We start from the raw sequence: 26,080 nt of genomic DNA, 5'->3' as shown, positions 1-26,080 counted from the left end.
CCTCTTGGAAGGGGAGAGACTCATGATTAGCATATAGACAAAATATTAGTCTCTCCATCTTTTGTTTGCTCATAGATTTTCATAAGACTTCTAGTCTTGGCTTTGCTTTGATTTGAGATGATCTATCAGCACTGTCTCCTATAGAAGGTGGAGAGGTTCCATGTGCTACGAATGGTGTTGCGGGTTGAGAAGATGGTGGGGGTATTTGGTGGAACTTCTTTTGAGATTTCTTACGGCTCCTCCAACACGTACAACTCATTTGCAATCTCTTCATCTTTCCAACTCTATGCTCCTTCTTCATTGGAGATAACATCTCTACTAACCACTACTTATTTTGTTTGTGAATTGTCGAGTTTATATACTTGTGACTCTTCGCTATATCCGACGAAGACACATTTCTCACCATGATCATCAAACTTCTTTCTCTTGGCTTTGGGAACTTGGGAATAAGCAATGCACCCAAAATTCTTAAGTGTGTGACACTTGGCTTGTAATTGCTCCATGCCTATTGAGGTGTCATATTCTTGACACTTTTGGTAGGACATCTTTTGAGTAGATAAGTTGAACACGCCACAGCCTCTATCCAAAACTCTTTTGGCAATCCTTTCTTCTTGAGCATAGTTCTAGTCATATTAAGAATAGTACGATTCTTTCTTTCAGCAGATCCATTTTACTGTGGCGTGTAAGTAGTAGTAAACTGATACTTTATGCCATTTTCCCTGCAATACTTATCAAATTCTTTTGAGGTGTACTTACCACCTCGGTCAAAGCGAAGCGTTACAGACTTGTGACCACTTTCATTTTCAACAAGATCCTTAAAATTCTTACATACATTAAAAGCATTGGACTTTTCTTTAACAAAATAAATCCAGATTTTTCTGCTAAAATCATCAATGAAGGTAATAAAATATTTATTACCTCTTCAATTCATGGGTTTTATTAGTCCACATATGTCGCTGTGAACTAAATGCAATGGTTGCATGGCTCTCTAGGACTTTTCATTGGGAAAAGGTTATCGTGATTGCTTGCCAAGTATGCACCCTTCACAAGCGTTGTTAGGTGCCTTTGTCATTGGTAATCCATCCGCCATGCCTGATGAAGATAGTAGCTTAAGGCCATTGAAATATAGACGGCCAATTCAAAGATGCCACTTCTATGGCTTACTTTCTCTTATTCCGTAAAACCAATTTTTGAATTTTGTTGTAAGATGCAACTGGAACGTATGATTGTTGGTCATTGGAACACAAGCCACATTCCTTCCACGTCCATCTCTTAGAGTGAGAGAATTGTCCTCTATGTGTATGATGTATCCCTTCTCAAGCAATTGTCCAAGGTTGAGAACATTACTTTCATGTTTGGCACATAATAAACATCAAAGATATATATTTTTTACCATCCTTTTGATAAATCTCTATCTTCCCTTTGCCTTCAATTGGGAGCTTGGATAAGTCTCCCAAGTCCACATTTCCACAAACTCCTTCTATGAGTTTTACAAATAGATCTCTCTTTCCATACATGTGATTGCTTACACTGGAATCGAGGTACCAAGCGTCACATTGTGAACTTGGATCATCATGAGCGAGAAGTAGGGTGGTGTCACTACTAGCATCATTTATTGCTTCTGTAACATTAGTTTGTTCATTGTCTTTGTGCCAACAATTAGAGGCATAGTGTCCAAACTTATTGCAGTTATAACATTGAATGTTCTTGGTGTTTCCACGTCCATGTGTGGATCTTCATCTTCCTCGATTGCCTCCTTGTCAACGGCCTCTTGAACTTCTATTTTCTTGCTAACTTTGGTCTGGTCATTAGTGACTTCCACGTACTCAACCTCTGCCACGACCTCAGTTGGGCTGGATTTCCTTCGATCATTAAGAGTCATTTTCTACTCTACTGCTTGCTCAAGCACGGTGGAATCAACACTCTTTTACATTCTTTGCTCATGTACTTGGAGAGAACCCATAAACTCCTCAATTGCAAGCTTCTCCAAGTCTTTAGACTCTTCAATAGCTACAACTACATGTTCAAATTTAGGAGAGAGGGATCAAAGGACTTTTTTGTGACATGGATGTCATCGATCTTCTCTTTGTTTCTTTTAAAACTATTAATGATCACCAACAATCATGAGAGATAATCGGACAACCTTTTGCCTTCTTTCATGTGAAGTGCCTCAAACTCGCCTCGTAGTGTTTGCAGGCGAGTTCGTCTCATCTGTTGATCTCCTTTGAAAATGGAAACAAGAATCTTTTCATGCTTGTTTACTTGTCGTTGCTTCGGCAACTTTTTCGAACGTAGCCTCATCCAACCCTTGATAGAGTATGAACAATGCATTTTTATTATTATTTCTTTGCTCTTTAAGAGTTCGCTTCTCATCTACATGTACACGTCTTCTTGCGCCTCCGTGGGCTCTGTAAATCCATCAATAAATCTCCAACAGATCTTGAGAACCAAACAAGGCGCTCATTTGGATAGACCGCGTCCCATAATTATCTTTTGAGAGCCTTGAAATTTGTTGATGGACAAAATTCGAGATCATTTTCTAAAAAGTTTGAATATGTCGAAATTTGGCGTTTTGATGCCAATTTAAAGGGATAAATATATCTAAACTTTTTGTTATTCTCTTAAAAATAAATTACAATGCATCAACCTGTATCTAGGCACCCAAATATTTTCACACCTTGAATTTTGTTTAAACTTCCAACAATAAGTTCCTATTTCGACAGCAAAAGCATGAAATCTGCGTGCTTCCTCAATCACCCACATTGATTGGGCACTCCCTCTTAACTTCCAATGGAGGCCAACAGATTGGTAGAAAATTATTTTGCAGAAAAAAAGCTTAATGTAGAGTCGGTCAATCAGTCAGACTGAGTCAAGCTTCCAAAAGCTGGCTCTTCTTCTTATCCACCTTCATAAGCATTTTGTCTGTGCTCACTTTTGCCTTATTCTCTCTCTCTCTCTCTCTCTCTCTCTCTCTCTCTCTCCCTACCCCACCCCCTCTTAGCTTTTAGCTTTTTTCTTTTCCTGGTCTCAGTGAGTGTTGGCCATGGGAAGAGCTCCATGTTGTGACAAAGATAACGTGAAGAAAGGGCCATGGTGCCCTGAAGAAGATGCCACTTTAAAAGAATACCTCGAGAAACATGGCACCGGTGGAAATTGGATTGCTTTGCCTCGTAAAGCAGGTGATCTCTCCGTTCATGTTCTTGATCCTTCCCTGATCTCTTTCCCACGGAATATGATGATCATATCATATGGTGCTTCTCTTGCTTCTGATAACTGTTCTTTAAAAACCCATTTATTGCTTTCATTTTTTCCACTTTCAGAAAAACTGGCGTATAATCTATTGTATTGAGCTTTTAGTAGAAACCCTTTTTGCCTTAAAGATTGTTCTTCTATGTTTCAGGCCTCAAACGGTGCGGTAAGAGTTGCAGGCTCAGATGGCTGAATTATCTCAGGCCAGGCATCAAGCGTGGAGGCTTTACTGAGGAAGACGACAAAATTATCTGCACTCTCCATGGTAGCATTGGAAGCAGGCAAGTCAAGTCACTTTCTTTCGAATATTGTGTATTATCATTTTTCCAAAAACATAATTTTAATGCAGTATTTTATGATATATATATTATGTTTCTGTGATTAGGTGGTCTGTTATAGCTTCCCAACTGCCGGGTAGAACCGACAATGATATCAAGAACTACTGGAACACCAAGTTGAAGAAAACACTATTGCCAGGAAATAGTTCATGTCCCAAGAGTGAAAACATGAGCAATGAGACTACAAATGAAATCCGTCATCTCAACTTGCAACAGTTTTGGGCTTCAATTCCAACAGCTGAAACGTATGATTCTGGAAATTCAGCTTGTTTTGATACAAATTCCAATGCATTGCCATATTCATCGGAATCAAACGTTCAAAATTATGATTCGAATGGCCTAGTTCCAGACCCATCTCTGATTATTTCAAGGTCTATGCAAGTTTCTGGTTTTCACACAAGTGGGAGTGGAAGTGAGAATTACAGTAAAACATCATCTCAGGACTTGTCGGGTCTTTCAACTTCATCTACTTTGGCTTTGGAGAACAGTTACGGATTGTGGTCCGGCATTAATGGAAGTGTTAAAGAGGACGGAATAATGCATATGGATTTTGGTTGTGAGTCCCATGACGATGAATTTCTTAATGGTTTTGGATTTCAGGAAGATACTAGAGAACTTGCTCCATATTTAGGTAACTAAAAAGACTTTGAAAATTTAGATAGCTAGGAGGCTAGCTTTTCTACAGTGATATATGCTTTGTTGAAATGTTCAATGTAATTGAAATTCTTATAAAGAAAGTAATGAACATGTGGGATTATGATATTAGTCCAAGCCATGTGGGTTTACTAGTGGTTAAATTAATCATACATGATTAAAGTTATTGAAAACATCGTCAGTCTCCTATGTTCAATTAATATAAGTTTCTACTTTTCTTGTTTGGGGATGAAATGTTCATGAATGTGAAGGATGAGCCCAGCAATCTTGGCTTGCTTCTGACTAGTCAGTGGTCACGAAAGTTGCATTGGCCTTTGCCTATTCAAAGATGAAGAAGACGTGACAATCTGACAAAACCCTCTCTATCTCTCTCTCTCTCGTTACTTAGCTCTGTGTGTGCATGTTTGTCAAAGATTACTTTTTAGAACAGAAAGTCGATTGGAGAGTCATCAGATATAAACATCCATATCATTCACGTACGTCATGAATATATCATGTGTCATCACTTAAATGTGAAGAATACGTTTGTCTCAGAAATTTGGCTTGCTTCCATGGTCACATATATAATGCCCTGATTTGCAGGCTATATATAAATATATATTTTTATATATATATATATATATATCATGACTTCCTGTTCCAGCAATATATACTTCTGTAATTAACTCCGTTTTTGGCAATCATCCACATGCAGTTCCAGCAGTTATTGTTTGATCTTTTTTAAGAATTATGAGTTAATACAAAAAAAAAAAAAAAAAGGGACGTCATTACTGATCATCCGTATGAATTAGTCCAAAGTTTTATAATATACTCGAGAAATCTCTAATAAAAAAAACGAACGTACCAATTAAGCATACATAAGCAAAATATATAATAATTATAATAATAATAATAATAACAACACATTTGTCGACATAGGATATTCCTACGTATATCTATTCTATTATAATAAGTGGTTATTTAATTGTAAATAGTAATTTTTATTTTTTTCTGTTAACTTTTTTTATTTTTCCGTTAAGTCCTATTTTACCAAAAGATCTTTAAAATTATTGACTATTTGACGTGTAACTCTCTTATAGAATTTAATAAAAGATCTTGTTTTACCAAAATATCTTAAGACCCTCGACTATTTAATGTGTAGCTCCTTTATAGAATTTAATGAATGATTATATTTTACCAAAAGTTCTTTAATAGTCCTGCGACTTTTGCTCAAGTTTAGATTCTTTTAGTCTTATTTTTTGCCTTTATTTAATTTTATATTTTCTTTTCTCATATAAATAAGTTACTAACTTTTTTTATTTTTTTATATTTAAATCATTATATCAAGTACATTCTAGGACTAATACATCCAAGACTGTTCCCTAGTATATTTATATATATATATATATTGTTTATTTCTCTCTAAGATAAATTATAAAATTCAGATAACGAAGTCAAATTGCCACGTTTTGAAGGAGACAGGCCTGTCTCATTGTTGACGATAAATCTCTATAATTTTATATAGTTTGTTTTCACATTAACTATTCTTATTTTATTTTATTTTATTTTATCTAATTATTATATTTTTTTAAAAAAATTTTCATACAAAATAAAATAAATAATTTAATTTTTTTAAATATTAAAATAAAAAATATTAAAAAAATATTTTATTTTATTTTTAACTTTTATCTTAATTTATCTCGCGACAATTTTTCTAAGAGAAATGATACTTGCAGTCATGAGTGTGCAAGCGCCGTGCAGTCGTTTCGAAAAAAGTAAATAAATATAAGGTCTACATGAAAAAAAATTAATTTTTTATGAGTGGATCCCATTTTTTTTCAAAGTGATTGTACGGCGTTTGGACTGTATGTAGCATTTATCTTTTTCTAATCTCTTCTAACCGAGTACTATTTGTCTGGCTGGCAGCGACATTAATATATATTCGCCATCTTTGACTAATGCAAGAAAATACTTATCTATTTTCTTTAAACCTTTAAAAGTATGTCAAAATGTGTAGCTGCTATGATTCTGATATATAGTCGTAGAGCTTGTAGCTACCTGATGCATTTTCTTAGGTCATGATTTTCGGGCTGAGCATTTTCAAAAAGTTACAATGGTGGAGTTAGAATTTGGAGGGCTTGGTGATAATGGCAAGCCATGAAAGATCAAATGTGATGGCTATTGGTCTTTTTCCAAAGCATATATATAGGATTAATATTCTATTTTAAAATGCCTTTCACCGTATGGGGCCACAGGGACCAGAAAACTACTACCCACCAAGTAGTGTTTTCCTTTTAAAGAATGAGTTTTATATTAAGAATAATGATAGGATTATTCATTTATTATTTAAATTATATTTGATTTTTTTTGAATTTTGAATTTTATTTAATGATTAAGGAAGTGAATATTAATAAAATTATATATTTTTTTAATTTTTTCTTAATGATTAAGGATGGTAAAAAAATACTTAAAAGAAAATAATAAAAAAATAAAAAAATTTAAAATGTGATTGAATAGTAGATGAGTAGTGGATGGATAGTAACCTTATATTAATGTCATGTCCTCCTCGAGTCAAGGACTCAGAAGCCTTTGTCAACGCCACAAGCTTTATGTACAGTCTCTCTGATCATCAGCAGCTTCCATGAACTTTCTTGGGCATCTTCAAGTACTCAGATATATCCATCCTGCATTAATGCATCTCTTGACTTTTTGGTTTCTATTGTCTTTTACGTTTTACATTTCGTTAAAGAGGTGCATGTCCTTGTTCATGAGTTGCATGTTGGTATTCAAATTTTTCTTCGTTTGAATTAAGCCTAGGATGAATCAAAAGGGCCTCTACAAATTAGAAGGCTGCCACATGCTAATTATTACAATTCATTGTGCAAGTCCCAGCTAGTTCAAACAACTTTTAATTTGTTTGAGACTGCGTTTGGTTAGTAAACTACTCTCAACTCATCATTACAATTTTTTAAAATTTCAATACAAAATATAATAAATAATTTAACTTTTTCAAATCTTAAAATAATAATAATATTAAAAAATAATATTTTATCAATATTTTATATATACACACTTTTAACTAACTAATTATAAGCATTTGAAAAACTATATTATAAATTACAAAAACATAAATTACGAAAATAATAATATATATTAATTGCGTCTCTTTAAATTATTAAAAAAATTATAATGTTATATTCTATCAAAATCTGACTGTTAAGATTGTGCCACATCACTCATTTTTACCTTTTTTTTTTTTTTTCATTGTACGTAACCACTAAAATATTAGACGAATGTAATCTTATTTTTAAATTTTGATATATAGCTGGTAATTAGTCATGTTCATGTGTAAGTTTTCACAATTTGAGGTGGAATATCACGTAAAATGTTTGGTAATGGTCCCTAGGCCAATCCCGAAATATCTTAATAGCAATGTCGAAATATTCAAATCATGGGTGGCGGCACTGCATTAATTATGACATTAATAATCAATTATGACCAATAATTATTAAGTACACTAATTAATGTAGACTCAAGAGGTGCATGCACGCTGTATATATAGATTATTAATTGATCAAGCTCGTTCTAATTATTTAATTTATAAATTAAAGAAAATAAAAAAAATACTAAAAGTCTTGCTCATACGAAATTCCAATCGAGGGACAGTACAGTTTGCCAATTTGTCTTTCTTGAAGAACAAGTACACCAACCATGTATACACGAGTTTAATTAAGGATACGTATGTTGACTCTTTTACGAATAGTAATGAATTGAATAATAAAAAAAATTATGTAAAGTTCATCTAAATTAAGTTTAAATATATTTAAATGTTAAAATGAGTTTAATACTTTTTATAAAAAATTAAAAAAAGTTATGGATCCCACATATAAAGATGTTTTAAGTTAAAAAAGTTGTAAGTCTTACGTATAAAAAGATTTTGAGTTGAGATGAGTTTAGTAATTTAAGAGTTTTATATTTGAATGTTAAACTTAACTTAAAATTTGACTGAACTCAACTGAGCTCAATCGAATTTAAAAACCAAACGTAACCTAAGTCAACTTAAAAAAACTAACTTAATTTGTTTCTTCTATTCATGAATTATAAAACAGTGCAATTGATCATAAAATTATTAATTTTACGTAGTTCAACAGCTAGCTAGAGGAGAGAGCTCAACGGCCTCCAAGATTGCAATATTGATTCTACATCAATAAGTGTGTCGATGAATTTGGAGATCAGATCATTACCATTTTATCATTGATTTTTCATGCATGATTTACTATGAAAGTACTTCGACAAAAAAATAAAAATAAAAAAAGAATTAATTAACCAACTGGACGAACGGAGGAATTAGTTGTAGAATAATCATTAACAAAGACTACACAAAAATGATCACGGATTTGAAAAAAAAATGATCACGGATTTGAAAGTACTCGATCAAAAAGAGAATAAAAAAACGAAAGACACATGTAAGTTGGCTTGATTTTTTTTCTGATAAACAAACTTTCATTAATAAAGAAATCAATACATAGCATCTTGATCAAACCAATGGGCCTGATCTACAAAACTTGGGACAGATTTCCACCACATAATAATGTCATCAATATTCCAAGCAAAACGTGCCAAACTATGGGCTACCCTATTACCATTCCTATAAACGTGTTGAACTTGAAGTTCTAGAAAATGCCTCATCAATTCTTTTACATCCTTGATCAGATTTCCGTTTGGAGAGAAAGACTTTTGAGCTCCTTGTAGCTCTTGAACCAGAGATAAACATAACAGTCTGTTTCTACCACCAGATTTGGAATACAAAGTGTTAGGCATAGCTGTAAACCTCTTAACACAGCAATCAGTTCAATAGTAGCGGGTGCATCCACAACATCTTCAACTTTAGTTGCCGCCCAGATCACTTTACCGTGCTCATCTCTCAAAATCAAACCAACACCAGCTTTCTTGCCATTTGCAAAAACAACACCATCTACAGCTCTGGTGCCTCTCATTCTCACTAGAATTCTGCAATTGCATAAAAATTCTATGAATGAATAGTGCATGATTCATTTCTGCCATAGGGTCTATCCCAAGTTTCACCATAATCATCTTGTTCCGTCTGAACCATAAACTCCACCCAATCAGAAAAAACATGGTAAAGTCCTCCACACTTCCTCTTTCCATTACCAACATAACAATTTCCATGAAATTTAAATTGTTCTGTACTGACTGCAATAAAGGGAGAAAATGCTGCCATACACTTCTAAGCCGAGGACAAAATAAAATGGCATGTTCCACATCCTCTCCATTCGACTGACAGAAGCAACAGACATCAGCCACATCAATACTTTTCTTTCTCAAATTATTCAAAGTTGGTAGGATACTTTTCTATGAACAATGATAATTTTTATTACTTACTGATCAATCTACTCATTTCTCTCCATGAGTTCAATTAATTGGACTCGACATTTGATAAACTTGGTCTCTATTACTCTTCTCAAGGCCATGCGTTTTCTCGATCCAAATCATTGGCATTAGTATTATTACTAAAATTTGATTTCATATTAAAAAGTGTTAGATAAAGTTAATTTGAATAAACTCAAGTGGAGTGAAATTCTTACAAATCTGGTTCTTTGTTCATCTTACAATCAAAGTCAAACTATTGTGATTGCACATCTACATCACTTAAGAGACTATTATAGTCTCACAAAATAATTTTACACTTCAAGATCAAGAGTTTCAAATGATTGTTATAGGAAATTAGAGAGAGAGAGAGAGAGAGAGTGGTTATTGTTTGTATGTTTACTTACTTTTTCCACACACCCACGAAACTTTTTTATTTTTATTTTTTATAAACATAACAATTTCATTTCAATATCATTAAACAACCTTACATAACAACATGATCCAACCACATGGCCTGACCAGCAAACTCAGGGATAGCACCACACCACATCTGAACATCCAATACATTCCATGCGTACCTAGCTAAACAATGAGCCACTCCATTACCTTCTCGATGTACATGCTCAACTATCACTTCCTGGAAAAGGCACATTAGACTCTTTACCTCTATACTTAAATTACCATTAAAAGATAATGACTCCTGGGCAGCTTTCAATTCTTGCACAATCAACAAACAATCAGAATCAACAATTAATTTAGGGATGCCCAATGGAAGGCACATTTATACTCCCCGAAATACAGCAAGTAACTCAATGGTAGATGGCTCATTCACTGCAGATTCAGCGACAGTTGCTGCCATCACCATCTGGCCCTTGCTATCACGTAACACCATTTCAATTCCAGCCCTTTTATACTCTGGAAAGACGGCCCCGTCAACATTGAGCTTCAGAAAATCAGAAGGAGGTGATATCCACTTGCACACGTTCTACCCATACGCATCATTCGAAACCTTAAAAACTGAAAATGATTTGTACAAAGAAATAGCCATATTTGTTGCTGCAAAGGGGGTGATATTCTCACTTTCCATCTTCAACTTATTTCGTCTCAACCACATACCTTAACATAGCACAAACAAGAGGGTAAAATATGCTTCACTGCCAGAATTTAACACACCTTTCACATTATCCATCAAGCTTTTATCATGTTGAAACTTGAAACCTATTGGACCAAACCGCAACCACATCTCACTTAACTGAGGACAAAACAGTAATGCATGAGTAACATCTTCATCCCTTTCTCCCCAGAAACATGAACCCCCTTCCACTTCAATTTTTCGATACCTCAAATTTTTGAGTGTAGGCAAAATATTCCTACAGGCTAGCCATGCAAAAATTTTAATCTTCCTTGGTACATTCATCTTCCATAATTTCTTCCACATGTGTCTATCTTGCACCCAACTGGATGGTTTAGCTATCTCCCTCAACCTTAGAGCTTGAAATAACCTATAAGCACTTTTCACAGTAAAACAACCACTTACTTCCTCTGTCCATATCCATTTATCACTACAAGACATAAAAGGCAATCTAATCTTCAAAATTTCTTCAGCTACCATTGGATCAAAGAGAGCTCTAATTGTATCAAACCTCCAATTTCTTGTCGCCTGACATATAAGGCTATCCACAGTTGCCCCCTCTTGAAAAGCAGGAAGCCCATTCTCAGCACTCCTTCTTAAGTATTTATGGCCTAGAACCCAATAATCCTTCCAAATAGAAATAGATACTCCAGACCCAACTCGCCATCTACAGCACTCTAGTAACCATTTCTTTGCTACAAATATCCCACTCCATGTGTAAGAATGATGCAAACCCAACTTAGCTTGAAATAATGTACTATTGGGAAAATATTTAGCTTTACAAAGCCTTTGCAGTAAAGACCCCTCATTTTGTAAAATATTGTGTAATCTAGAGAGTATTTACCTACCGTCATTCTTCGACGTTGTGGTTCACCTAGCCGTTCATTTGCGACGTGAGGCTCAACTTGCAGGACCAATTCAATATAAATGGATGTATCCCATTTATAGATTTATTGGGAAGGTGAAATGCACAATGCGTAACAAGGCCCACCAAGAAGGATTAATTGTAGAAATATATATTGACGATGAGTGGCTTACATTCTGTTCCAAATACTTCCATGGTGTTGACAAGAGATTTTATCAGCCAGAAAGAAACTTTGATGTTGACCAAGCAAGAAAATGAAATGAGTTTTCAGTGTTTTCCCAACAAGTACGTCCACCTAGTGTAGCGCGTGGTTATGATTTGTGTGGAAGAGAGTTTGAGAAAGCTCAGTAGTACGTGCTAAACAATTGCCTTGAGATAGAGAGCCACTTGAAGTAAGTTGTCATTATTTGTTAATTAATAGTATAATTTACTTAAGAAAAAATTAAGAATATAAATTATTTGGTAATCTTTAATTTCAATGATCATATGAATGTGCTCAAAGTACTTTGAGCTGGGAGTATATGATATAGATAAAAAACATGAAGATGTGTTCTTGAAATGGTTTGAACTGCACGTAATGACATTACAGATGAGAGTTGAAATTACTAAAAAAATACATTGATTGTTTATTTTAGTATGCTTATGTTTTATTTAATATGTACATTGTACAAATGCATGCGAGTAATCGAAACGATATATCAGACGAACTGTATGCATTGGCGTGTAGGCCCTTGAGGAAGTAGATATCACACAATTGATCAAGAATGCTACAGACAAACATAAAATAGTGGTGTCCTAATTGAAAGAAATCATGGCGGAGAAAACATTGATATCTATGAGATTATTGTCGATATAATTGGAATGAGATAATTTTTTTTTTGGGGGGGGGGTTGTGGTGTAGCTGTTTAAGTGTAATTAGTGGGGTTTAAGCAATTCAAGAAGGGAAAAATGCAAAAATGAATATTTTTTTTGTATTAATACATCAAAAAGATGATATGAAGATGATCATTTATGTTAACTTCCCAAACATCTCAAGTATTCTACTTAGATAATCCTAAGTTAGGAAATCAATGATGAGTGGTACAAAAATTTTGTCCAAGAAATATATATGATGTTATCCCTGAGGAAGAGGGACAAGATGAAGAAGAAGATAATCCCTCTACTCAAGAAGCATACCAAGAGAGTCAACCCGTCTTTAACTTGTTTGTGGATTTGAGTCAGTATAAGATGATTCCATTACATAGAGAAGATATTGGGGTTAAAATTGTTGATGCGACAGTTGGGCAAAATGTTAAGTCACATGAAATATCTACAGATGTTGAGAGCGAATCTACAAATGAAACTGATATAGTTGATTGACCAGTTTTGTGTTCACATTACACATTATGACAAATCTTTTATGTAATGAATGTATCAGTATTTTGAAATTAGGCCACCAAAGAGGAAGGACGTTCGCATCCCATCTCCACTTGTTCCTAACTCGCTGTCTGACTCACTACTAGAGATTGACTCTATAGAACAAAGTAAAAATCTAAGAGTCATTTTGTTTCAATTAAGGTCATTCATACATATTACATTGTTTCTAACCATCATTCACATTGTTTCTACATCGAACTAATTATTTTATAGAGTTAACAATACAATCTCGTCAAGATCGAGCCATTACTAGAGGCGTGACGTTGGAAAAATATTATAAAGCGAGTAAGATTAAAGTTAACATTCTCGATGAACATACTAGAGGCGAAGGACAACAAACAGCTTGGTTTGTATCGCATGTGGGTGTTTTTATATGAACTTATGCAGATTTGGTTACAAGTTCATGGCAGAAAATCCCCTAAGATGTGAAAGAGCTTATCAAGAAGCTTTGTTTGGTAATGTTTAAATAATTGATTTATATTAATATTATTTAATAAATATGCAAAATTTATAATATTTTGGGTAATAATATATTTGTGTATATATTTTTTCAAGAATGACTTCGAACTAAATTTTTGTTGAAGAGAGGAGCGTAAGACTGTCGATGAGCTTATGTGTAATGCATTCCACAAACATAAGGCGAGATGTTATGAGCATTACAATAAGTTCCAGAACAAAGAACATGCACACTAGCATCCTTTTCAGGATGTCCGACCTTCTGATTCAAAAAAATTTTGTGACGTGTTTGAAGATCAATCATAAAAGGAAAAGTAAATGAATTTTTTACGTGTCCTATTTATAACTCTCACTACCTAATATTTAGAACTTTTATGCAGGAGTGAACTTCTATAAACAAAACAAATAGATCGAAGTTGAAGATTCATCATCATGCATGCTCAAGATCTTTCCATCGCCTCTCTAAGAGATTGGTAATACTATTTTTTTTTTATTATATATAGTTTGTTATTTGGAGGTATTCTAATGACTTTATATCTCAACAAATATCTATTATATCAAGAGTCAGATATAAATTATGATCTCACAGAATTATATTCTGCATCACGTATTGATCGTAATTGAGAGTGAACTTATCCCGATACTGGTGAAAATTATGTAAGTATTATAATCTGTTTTAATTAAACATATTTGAATACTTGTGACGATATTAATTTTTTTCTTGTGTGTAGGAGAAAATGGTTGTCCTACGTGCTACATCTGTGTTACATCAAAATTCCTCAACAAATGATGTTTAGGATATTTGAGGGGTTTGAGTCGCTATGTAAAGTCTTCTAGCTCTTCCTCATTGTCCTGGTTTGCCTACAATACCTCTATAGCATTAGACAAAGTAAATTCCAAGATCAAATAATTGATTGCAAGGCAGCATGAGTTAGATGCTCAATTGACGAAACAAGCAGACATGGAGATGCGCATGAAACAATAAGAACAACAAGAAGAAGAGTTCAGAAGAGATGTTCAACTCCAAATGCAGATGCTTATGCAACAGTTCAGACTTCTAAGCAACTAATTTACATTATATGTACAGATGTTGGGATATATTTCTGTACGAAGAATGCTAGTACTAGTACTGTTTTATTTATTTAGTTCGCACTTATTAGATTAGTTTTATGGGTATTGAGCAAATTGTAATGTATTTTTTTAAAATATTACGTTTGTCTAATTGGTTTTTAATTATTGCTTAAAATAAAATAGTTGCCGTTCGAACAAGCAAAAACCATTCGAACAAGATGAGTAAAACAATTTGAACATTGATACAGAACATTTGAATGTAATCAGAATTAAATGTTCGAACAATACGTGAAACTGTTCAAGCGAATCATCGAATGTGAACTAAAATCGTTCGATCCTATCATGGTCCGTTCGAACGTCTTACTCAATCAATTCAAACATATTTTACTGTTTGACCATCAAATTGTTTGTTCGAACGTTTCTTCATGTATATTTGGTCGAACAAACTGGTATCGATCGACTACTCCCGAAGGACATGATCGCATATACAATACATTCGAACGTCAATTTTGTACTGTTCAAATGTGATTCTAGGATAAAATTCAATCATCCCAAAAATATATTCCGTTTGAACACGGTCGAATGGTTCCGCTCATTTCATCCCAAAATGCCTTCTCGGACACTGATAAGGGAACGACCTTTTATTGTCGCAAGAAGTATTTTGGGATTAAAATTTTGGACCCAAAAAACCAGTTATATTGTAGTGACTGCATGTCTTCCTCTGCAACTTTCTTTTTTTCGCCAATGCCTTGCCTTCCATCTCTCTCTCTCTCTCTCTCTCTCTCTCTCTCTCTCTCTCTCTCTCTCTCTCTCTCTATCTCTCTGTCACACACACACACACACACACACACTAATAATTGTTGCAAGCTCAAGCATTTATTTTTTTTGGTACTGACTTCATCACGACGGTGTTTATAATGCAACCAACCGCAACACACAAAATTACATCAGGGATGCTGAAACATCAATCAAAACAATACGATTTTTCCCTTATAAATAGGCATGGATCGAAGCATACAATTTACACAAGTTTCTATCTTCTCATTTCAAGTTCTCAGTTTAGGTCTCTCTCTCTCTCTCTCTCTCTCTCTCTCTCTCTCTCTCTCTCTCTCTCTCTCTCTCTCTCCACATTCTGGTAAGCCCCTTTAACCTATTTTCTATTGCTAAGGATTTGCAGTGGTTTGTTAGGATGTTTTAATTATAACAGGAGTTCCTTATTTTGAGATATGTTGTTTCGGTTAGTACAATACTGAAAATGGGTTGTATGTGGTTCTAGCAACAATTTTGGTGATATAATATATATATATAAATATATATATATACACACACACATATAGAAGATTGAGATTTGCATATAGAGCATTTTAATTGAGAAATATTTCTCCTCGGTGTTCTTGCAAAGCTACAGATTTTTTACAACTTTCGGCATGTGCATAATGGCTTAAGATTTTGTTATTTGGATCTCTAGTTTCCGATTAGAAGTCGTGTTCTCACTACAAGAAAAATACCATTTTCAAATGCCAGAATTAGTTGCAAAAAATGTAAAAAATCGCCGCAAATAGACTTTTCCATCGATTTCCCATTCGATGCACATTGGTTGCCAAAGAAGGGCTACAACTGTTTTTTTGCAAGGATTTGCAATAATCGTTGAAAATAAATGTTATTTCCAGTGGGTTGAAACTGCCGCAAATAGTCCATACAACCACCAGGTAAAACTCCTACGGTTGGAAATATTATCGTTGGTAAAGATGATTGCCGGTGAATTTGTTTCGCCGCAGATGTATACAATTTTTCCGCGAAAAGCATTTCTCCTATTTGCGGCGTTAACAAAAATGGTTGAAACTGGGATATTTTGGCAACTAAAATTTGCCGAAAATATTCTTTTAAAAAATTAAAAAAAATACTAGTCAAACTGTATAGCTATCATAGCCTAAAACACACAATTGATGTGAACAATACATTATAAATACACTAAGCGGAGGTGATTAAAAATGAAAGACAAAAAATAGTACAATAATTGGAATATATGTGACACGAAAACATTAAAGATATACTTGAAAACTGAAGTATATATGACTCTAAGTATCAACTCATAACAAACAAGTAACAACACGTTAACCAAAAATAGAGTTCTCTTGAAAAAGAGTTCAACAAATTTGCTTGGACTATCAGTGATGTACTTAGAGAGAACAAACTTGAGATGGAAAGCAAAGCTCACCATGATAGCATCACCAACAGTTAACTGGATGTCATATCTATCGGAGAGAGACAAACTTCTCAACTAGTCCAAGAAAATCCTGCAAAATAAATTGCCAAAGATGAGAAAAGCAAAATCCTAATTCAAGCACATCGTTTTGATGGTTTACTGAGAGCAAGCAAAGGCAGAGAGATAGAAAAACTTCTCAACTATTATTTTGATGGTTTACTTAGAGCAGACAAAGGCAAGTCAAAAAGGCAAGCACATCATAATAGGAAAACCCAATGCAAGTACTAATTTTATATATTGCCCAGTTGATAACAAATAAGTTCATGAATCTATTATACTATTACACTCTAGCAGACATTACCGATATAACAATGTCAATAAAACATATAGCTGCATCATAAACACTTACATTTACTGAGAGGAAAGAAAAGAGAAGAAAATGACAATGACACGAAGGAAATGAACAACAATAAGCATTTTATTCCATACTTTATTTGCAGACAAGCAATAAAAGGAAGTCCTAGGGAAGAAATAATTACCACCTGTAGAGGCTTAATAGAGGAAGGAAGTAGTTTTGGATTTTTGAAGAGAAGAGTGTTCAAGCAATGTCCCATTTTTCAACTTCAGTGGCTGCAGAGGTTTAGCAGGGGAAGAAACTATTTTCTTGTCATGTTTGAACGAATGAAGTCTACCATATTGAGGATACAAATAAAAATGATAAAGTCTAGCATACATAATAATTAAAAATGGACTTGCCCCCTCATTAACCAAAGCGATTAATTTGTTAAAGATGGTTGAAACATTTAAATTCCTAAAATCCAGGCGATTCATACTTTAAAGATATAAGTAAGTTCAGAGTGCAATAAAAGTTGCTTAAACCCTGGCTTGGATATACATTTGTTGGGTCTTACCACTTCCTAAGTCATTCATAAAAAGGAAAATTTTAGAATATGTTACTACTACAACCAATTTCATCCATAAAGTAAAATAAGGAAAGTCATGGAAATAGATGATAAATGTATTTGAATTAATAAATAGAATGCTTAAGATCCACCAACATGCAAGCTAGCCAATTGCAAAACTAGCTAGAGCTCAACTTGAGCTTGACTCTAGTATAATCAAAACGAGCTTGAATCATCAAATATTAAATTGATACTCAGCTTGTTTACATCTCTAAACAAGCAAGCAATCTCCCGGTCCATCCTTATTAACGTGTCCCAGTCTTACTCCCACTTTCCTTTTTCTCTCATGTTTGATTGCAATTTGCTAGTAAACTACTTTCCCACTTTTAGTTGGGATATTGGTTAATCAAAGTACTTTATGCTCCTAATATTTGACAGATCAGCAAAACGTAAATTCAAAAAAAAAAAAAGGCTCCAAGTCCTACCCTTCATTACTTGACAACGCACGTGAGTCATAAAAGCTGCATCTTTTACAATATTTTACCTCAAGTTAGGTACTTCATGTATGCCTTTTGGAAAATTCTAAACGCAGGCACAATTCAGTCCTCGTGGACGACATCCTACGTGGAAACAAAATGCACAATTTTGGAGTAAATAAAATGATGCGTTTTGTTTCCACTCATATATGGCTGCTTGCGTGAACCAAAACGCAGCATTTTTCATTTCTTCTTCTTCTTCTTCGATCCTCTCCCTCCTAAGATCTCTCTGCTCTCCCTAGGGCGATTTCGAATCCTTTTTCGTTTCTCCCCGTACTCATCGTTGCTCCTCTTCGTTTCTCGATTTTTCTTCCCCTTTCTTATTCTTCGTTTCTCCTTTCAGGAATCACTCCCCTGCTATCGCGATCTCTCTCCCAAACCTAAGCCTAACCCTAATGCACCTGTGCGACGTCGAGGAAGATTCGCACTCCAGCTATCCACCAAGCGACGCCATCCTAGGTCACTTTCCTAACCCTATATACGTGTATATAACCATTAAATGTCACCAAAATAAGCTACTTATATTCATTCGTTTCTCCTTATGATTTCGTTTTGCTTTATGTCACATTTGTTCATAATGCATAACTAGTGAACTATTTTTAGTTCTAATTGTTGTTTCGCTCTTAGCCCTGAATCATTGTATGTGTTTTTATAGTTTTTCGATAATAATTCCCTCTATTGCTTGTCTTGGTTTCATAATTGAGAGGTGGATGTATGCTTTACCTATAGGGAGGCAATCTTCACATTAGTCTCGTAGGAAGCATATGTTTCATTATTTTTGTTACTAAATTATGTCATCGGCTTTATCTTTTACCATATTTTAACAATTTTAACAATCTAGTCTTACATATAGTTTCCATGTACAAGATTATCTGCACCGACAAAAAGAAACAGGTTAAAGGATGTTAGCATTCAGTCAAAGTTTGTGCATGGTGCTCTAATCATTTATTATTTACAGTCTGATATCTCCACATAAATGAAACTATACAAACTTACATGAGTAGAAGACAAGATATAAAGAAAGCAACATACAAGTAGTGGAGTAGACATTAGGTATCAATTATATGAAAATAGAAACCTTTTGAAATTTATTAGTACCATTGCAATACTTTTGGAAACAATTTGATATTCAAGAGATGAAATACTAATAGAAAGAGCAAACTCATATCTGGCTCTTACATTAAACCTTTGCACCTTAGAAGATAAAGATTATCAACAAGACAAGACACTCATATCTGCCAACTCTGCATAGAACATTTATACCTGCATAACTGGAATTCATCAGAAACCTTTAATTAAGCCTGGGTAAAACTTTGATATGCATATGAATACACTCTAATTTATTACCAATATTGACAAGTTACATATATTCGCTTTTGTTGACAACCGTATATAATTTTACACATACACATAAAAAAAAAAAGTTTTACAGTCAATGAGAATGTACATTTACTGGTATATAGTCTTGTTAGATAGTTGATCTCTTCATGTGACTATGTACATTTACTAGTAAACCATCGCATCATGATTCATTTGAAATGTAGGGTTCTTTGTAGGAAAGTCCATATATAATGATAATAATTAGCTACAGACAAAGGTAAGGAGGCAGATCTGTATATGAATATATAATATTTATAGATGACAAGAGTTCTGTCTGTCAGGTTTAAAGGTGGTTTTTGTTTTTCCATATATGCTGCACATCCAAATAATATTTTATTCTTCAAAGTAACATGCAGTTCACATTAGCTTAAATAAGACTTGCCCATATATAAGATAAGAAAAAAAGTATCACATTATGTCTATAAAGTAACAAAAATGATAATAGGAAGATGTACTTATAGACAGCTAACTTTAAATACATCCATTAAAGAAAGTGAAGATGACCAAGTGATGCCAAATCTATTAAGTTTTTTTTTTTTTTTAATGAGAACAGACAAGCTGATTTGATACCACATGGTAGAAATATATGGTCCCCGCACGTGAAAAGTTAACTTAGGATTGTGCTCTGTGGTTGTAGAAATTCTAAGATAGCAATTGCCAACAACAACATATTGGATGACCGAAAAGCATAATTTACAAACTTACAACAGTCACACATAGCCAGTCTCCAAGGCCTAGTTAAGTTGATGTGGTGTTAATGCTATCATATGGGTGAAGAGAACATGTTGAAAATCCAACAACTGATTCATATCAGTATAGTGCTACATAATAGTAGATTTTCATGTAAAATATATCTGAAGTCTCAGTTAGCATTTAAAGGAACACATTTTATTATTTCAATAAATTGCAAATGCAGTCAACTCATCGAACCATGGAGGTGCACTTTTATATAAAGGGATGAGAAAAACCTCAAAAGTGGGTAACCTCTAGAAAATGCTCAAGGTTTATAGAAATTCAGTGCAGAGTGAATATGCTGATAACTGAAGAGCATTTTTTAGGAGTGCTAGATTACAAAAAACAGAACTAAAGCACTTGTCTCATGTCTTCATCACTGCATGTCTCTACATCTCTACCACAGATCCAGTCCAACAAAAGCAATCACACCAAGCACACAGTCACTGACGTTATGTCTCTACATCTCTTACAGATTTAGAATGTCGTCATCAGTTGCTTCAACATCGTTGCTTAATTATACATCGAGTAACGTCCCAATGTGTAGCTGTGGGAATCAAGATGTACTTAAAATATCAAATACTCGAAGAAATCCGGGGCGAGCATTCTTTGGGTGTCCACTCTACAACAAAGAGGTAGACGCAATTAATAGTACTTGCAAGTTTATGTTTTCATATTACTGTTTTATTCAAAAATTTTGACGTCAAACATACTTGATTATTTATTTAGAATCAGGGGTTACCACAGTACAACTTTTTTAAGTGGTCAAATAATAGTGAATACAAAGAGCAAGCCCTTGTAAAGAGAGAAGCAGAAGTATTAAGGAAAGAGGAAGAACTTAAAAAGAGAGAAGCATAAGTATTAAGTTCAGATGAAAAACTTAAAAAGAGAGAAGCAAAAGTATTAAGGAAAGATGAAGAACTTAAAAAGAGAGAAGCAGAGTTCGGGAAGAGGGAGTTGGCACTCCATAACGATCATGCCCAGTTTTGCAGTCAAGAAGCTGACATGCTGCATGCACACAAACTATTTCTTGTACTTTGGCTAATAGCCATAGTTATTTACTTATATTTGATACTCTCACTGCGTTGACGAGTTTGTATTTGTATTTTATAGAAACTTAGTGTTTGTAAGTCGAGACTTTAAAATTATGTATTTGAGACGTTATTTTGATATGTATAAAATCTTCATTCCTAAGACTTTATTTTGTCTGGACGTGTCACTGCTTATTAAAAAAGTATATATATGCGTGAAAATAATTTACCAGCCTGATCATTTTGTCAGAATATTTGACAGGACTAAACTACAAGTTTATTGCGTTACTTTTTTCCATGTGGACATAAGAGGCAATATCAAACACAGTATAATCTCAACTCATAACCAAACAAACATTCACATTCAATCAAAACCACATAAACTGAGTACTTGGATAGAAACTCAAATTTACATATATAGAGTACTTAGATACAAAATGAGCAAAGCGTGGCCTCAAATACTAAGCCACATATACAAAACGTACACTTTCACCACCAATATATAATATACTCTAACATACCAACACCAACACGCAAATTCCTACAAAATCACTCCTAACACACACATGCCAACAAACCCACAAACAACCCAAATTCCATCAAGACTCAACATAAGTAAACATAATGGATCTCTAAAATCTTGCTACAAGAAACTGTTGGGCTACGTTCCATCTGCCGTCTCCGGCTGCGTTCCATCCATTCCTAGTTGTATCTGTGAACATAATAGCAGATAAAGTAAGGCCCACATAATAAAAACCACGAACTATACAATAAAATGACCTCAAGTGGTAATTGTACACTTTCTTGTGTCCCCATCACTAGATGTTGTCCACTTTCTTCATTGACCATTATGGGAGCTTGTACATTTTCTTGCATCCTCATTTCCGATAGGCCGAGTTGGTTTTACTGCTTTCCAATGGTTCGGTGTCCAATCTACGCCTCTGACAATATAAAAAATAATTAGAGTTCAGAAGTAAGTAGAAGTAATAGTATATTATCAAATCTATGCCTATGAACATTAGGTAATAATGACAATAAATATGCTCTCACTAGTCTGCTCTTTCCCTTATCTTTTCTCTTATTCGCAGTCTTAGTTTTAATTTTCTTCACTCTTTCCTTCATCGTGGACATCCTCCTCTACATGGGGGTCTTCCCTTGCCTCTGACAACATGGGGACTTAGCACCTTCTTGGAACTTCCTTCTGTGAATGCATTCACAGTACTTCCTCCAACATTGGAATCTGTGTTGGAGGGCTTCGATGTGTGCCAAACCTCATTCATCGCATACAAGTTTGAAATCATTTCCTCAGTATGCCCATCGCACGAAACTGCATTTGTTATTACCTCATTGAAAGTTCTCAAAATACGTTTATACCTAACAGTTTCGAGTCTCTGATCAATAGTGTCATAACTGGTCGAAATAATAGTATAAGCCCGTTTTATGTCTTTCCACCACCAGTCTAATATGTACTTCTCTGGTAACTCACGGACTTTCTTAGCTGAAAAGATTGCAAGAATATGTCTACATATTATCCCTCGCATCTCAAACAACCCACAAACACACTTGGCCTCACACTTGGGCTCATTAAAGTAAAGTGTATACGTAACCTCCTTAATGAAATCTTCAGCCTTTACTTGATTATCGACCGAGTAAATTGCGATTACTCCCTCCATTTTCTCGAAACGACAATGACATTATATTATTCCCATTATTTCTTGTTGAACCTCCTTAAATTTTGCATTTGTGTATACATCTTGAAACTTCTTCTCAAGAGCTAAGTTGTTATATGCAATGAATGGTGAAGTTAAATGAATTGAAATCAGCTTGGTTTTCGTTCTCAATTTTTTTCTTGAGAGCATTGTCGAACTGATCAATAAATTCTTTAAGATTTGTTCTGGCATACACGTAGCCATCGAAGTAAGCATTCATGCTCTCACTGCGTTGAGTTGTATCATTCCAGCCCAAAACGAGTTCTTTAAATATACCGGCACCCAAAACTCTCTTTCCGCATATAAGCTTTGCAACCATACATTTTCATGCAAGTTGAAAGTATCTTGAGGCTTTTCCAAGAATTCTCAAACTCGTCAATTGTAAGAGAGTCATATACGCAAGATAGCAACTTATTTTTCAAGCCACATTTGTATTGACCATGGGAACCAAGTTTCTCAGGGACCTTTCGCAATATGTGCCACAAGCAATATTTATGCCGCGTGTTGGGAAAGACAATGGCGATGACATTTTTCATTGCACGATCTTGATCTGTAATAATAGTATTAGGCGCTTTTCCATCCATGCAATCTATCCAATCTTTAAATAACCAAACAAACGATTATGTATCCTCACTTGAAATAAGGCCTGCACCCAATAAGATTGACTGTCCATGATGGTTTACACCCACAAAAGGTGCAAATGGCATTCCATACCTATTTTTTAGGTATGTGGTATCGAATGTTACCACATCTCCAAAGTAGTTTTAGGCCCCTCTACTATGGGCGTCCGCCCAAAACACACTTTTCAGTCTATCATCATCGTCCAATTCCATGAGGCTGAAAAAGCCGTCATTCTTGTATTGCATCATTCTAAAATACTCAAACAACGCTTGAGCACCACCTTTACCAAGGCGCAGGTGTCGTGTCTTGTCAATGTAATTACGACAATCTTTTTCTCCAAATGGTAAGTTCTCAAACCTACCCGCCTCAGTGACAAGAGCATGGAAACTCTTATTCATCCGTATGCCAGTCTCATCATTTATATCCAACACTCTCCTAACAAACTCATTAACTTCTCTGTTGCATCTAAAAAACCTAGATTTTTTTGGACTGAGCACATGATTATGTGTGTTAAATACGGATGTGACACACAGCTTCCTATCCTTTAACATGACATTCATCCTTGCCTTGCAGTCTGTTTTGCTTGTTGGCCGAGGCTTGGAGACGTTTGATGCCCTATTTCATGCCTTGCCACCCTGAGCACATCCCACAGTGACATATTTCACAGTCTCATCTTTCTCTCTTTTACTCCTTTGTGTCATTACCTGAAAACTACATTACTTTCCGTAATGTTTATAGTAATTCATTAACTCATCATCCGACTCAAAACGCATCTCTGGCTTTGGCTCCTCGGTAATATCACCCCCATCAGTGCCAACCTCCTTGGTATCAACCGTATTACCCAAAGAGGCAGTAGATTGCGCTTCAACTTCTATCGAGTCTAATGTGGCCTCACTAATTTCTTCAACAGAGCTACTTTGCTGCACTTTATTTTCCTGTAAAATAGGAGAAAAAATTATTATATGTAAAATTATGTTATAGATAATGTAAAAGACAGTACATGTGGAGAATCCAAGACACCACCTCACTGCCACATGGATATGGGTTCGTAGAAGTTGGAGGAATAAATGTTGGTAAAGCCGAACAAGAGCTAGCCGCGACACTAACGCTAGTTTGTACACTAGAACTGACAACTACACTAGAGCTGACACTACTTGCGGAGCAAGACATGGGAGCGGAAGTAGAAATCCATGGGTGTTGCTATAGTTTTCCAAAAAAAAAAATGTAAACATAAATAGTTAGACCAATATTCAAGTCTAACATTAACTACAATAAATACTCTAAAAAATGATTACATGGTTGCTCCATTGATATGGGTAGGCAGTTGGAGGAGGTCCCATCATTGGTATGGCGGAACTATAAAAGGCAGCATTACTTGACGCGAGAGCGGAACTACTCAAGGTAGTAGTACTTGACGTGGCAGCTGAGGTAGTATTCCATGGGTGTTGCTGTAGTTTTCCATAAAAAAATTAAAGATAAATAATTAGACGAAATATTCAAGATCAGAAAATTAAAGCACACTAACTGCAATAAATATTCCAAGACATTATCACCTGATTGCTCTATGGATATGGGTAGGCAGTTGGAGAAGGTCCCATCATTGGTATGGCGGCACTTGAAGTGGCAGCGACAGAAGAGCTCTATTGGTCTTGCTGCAGTTCTCCCAAAAATAATTAAAAATAAATAATTAGACCAAATATTCAAGTTCATAACATAAAGCCCATGAACTACTTTACCATCTAACGATTACCTGGTTGCTCCATGGATATGGGTTGGTACTTGGAGGAGGCACAAAAGGTGGTAAACACACATGAGGCACTGGACCGTAGTAACTTGGCATGTAATTTGGATGCAATGGTCTTGATATGTCCTAACATACAGCAACATAATGTTAATCAATCCAAGTGGACAACGACTACACATAAAATAAACACACGCCAACTGTTTAAAGAGGTTTACAATACTTGCGTTGATGGATTGGTGATAGGAGCTGTTATGCAGAATGCATCTTCTTTTTCTTTCTCCGTTTACCTCAACAATGAAACCAAGTGGGTCTTACTTTTTATGTAAATATTGCAGCAACACTAAATGCAACTTTTTACAATAAATCTTTATACAAATCTGCAGCAACATATATACACAATCAAGTTGGGAACTCAACATTTTTTCACTCTGCATTTTTTGAGGAAAAAATATTACAATCAAGTTATGCATTTTTTAAAAACCAGCCAAGCTTACATGCATAGATACTACGGATTTTTTGTATGACAAATGATACTATTGGTCAATAGATATTATTGATCATCCCATTATGTAATAATAATTACATCTTGAAAACATAAAAAATAAACTGATATAGTAGTTAGCAATGCAATTATATTGATGTTTGTTCTCATCAACTAACTAGTTAAG

The 26,080-nt window shown here is 34.6% G+C and overlaps 3 protein-coding genes across 4 annotated transcripts in view; 2 read left to right on the top strand and 1 right to left on the bottom strand.

Moving 5' to 3' along the window:
- The window catches only part of LOC109009972 (deoxyhypusine synthase), an 871,604-nt gene that overhangs the window by 665,311 nt on the left and 180,213 nt on the right, over positions 1 to 26,080 (top strand). The gene's annotated exons all lie outside the window — the stretch shown is intronic.
- LOC109009353 (transcription factor MYB87-like) lies at positions 2,811 to 4,352 on the top strand. 2 transcript variants are annotated; one of them, XM_018989815.2, is made up of 3 exons: positions 2,811 to 3,179; positions 3,401 to 3,530; positions 3,635 to 4,352. In XM_018989815.2, exons 1-3 carry the CDS (start codon positions 3,044 to 3,046, stop codon positions 4,224 to 4,226), a joined length of 858 nt encoding a protein of 285 aa, XP_018845360.1. In that variant the 5' UTR covers positions 2,811 to 3,043; the 3' UTR covers positions 4,227 to 4,352. The 2 variants fall into 2 exon arrangements, with proteins under 2 accessions (XP_018845360.1, XP_018845351.1); XM_018989806.2 differs by having other exon boundaries at positions 2,962 to 3,251.
- LOC109009285 (protein FAR-RED IMPAIRED RESPONSE 1-like) lies at positions 23,812 to 24,838 on the bottom strand. Its single transcript, XM_018989725.1, has 4 exons — positions 24,692 to 24,838; positions 24,389 to 24,603; positions 24,235 to 24,303; positions 23,812 to 24,133 (listed from the first exon to the last, which is right to left on the bottom strand). Exons 1-4 carry the CDS (start codon positions 24,836 to 24,838, stop codon positions 23,812 to 23,814), a joined length of 753 nt encoding a protein of 250 aa, XP_018845270.1.

Source organism: Juglans regia, chromosome 1 (genome assembly GCF_001411555.2).
Source record: "Juglans regia cultivar Chandler chromosome 1, Walnut 2.0, whole genome shotgun sequence".
Taxonomy (NCBI): Eukaryota; Viridiplantae; Streptophyta; class Magnoliopsida; order Fagales; family Juglandaceae; genus Juglans; species Juglans regia.
Note: the sequence above shows the minus strand (reverse complement) of the source record. Positions and strands in the feature narration are given on the sequence as shown.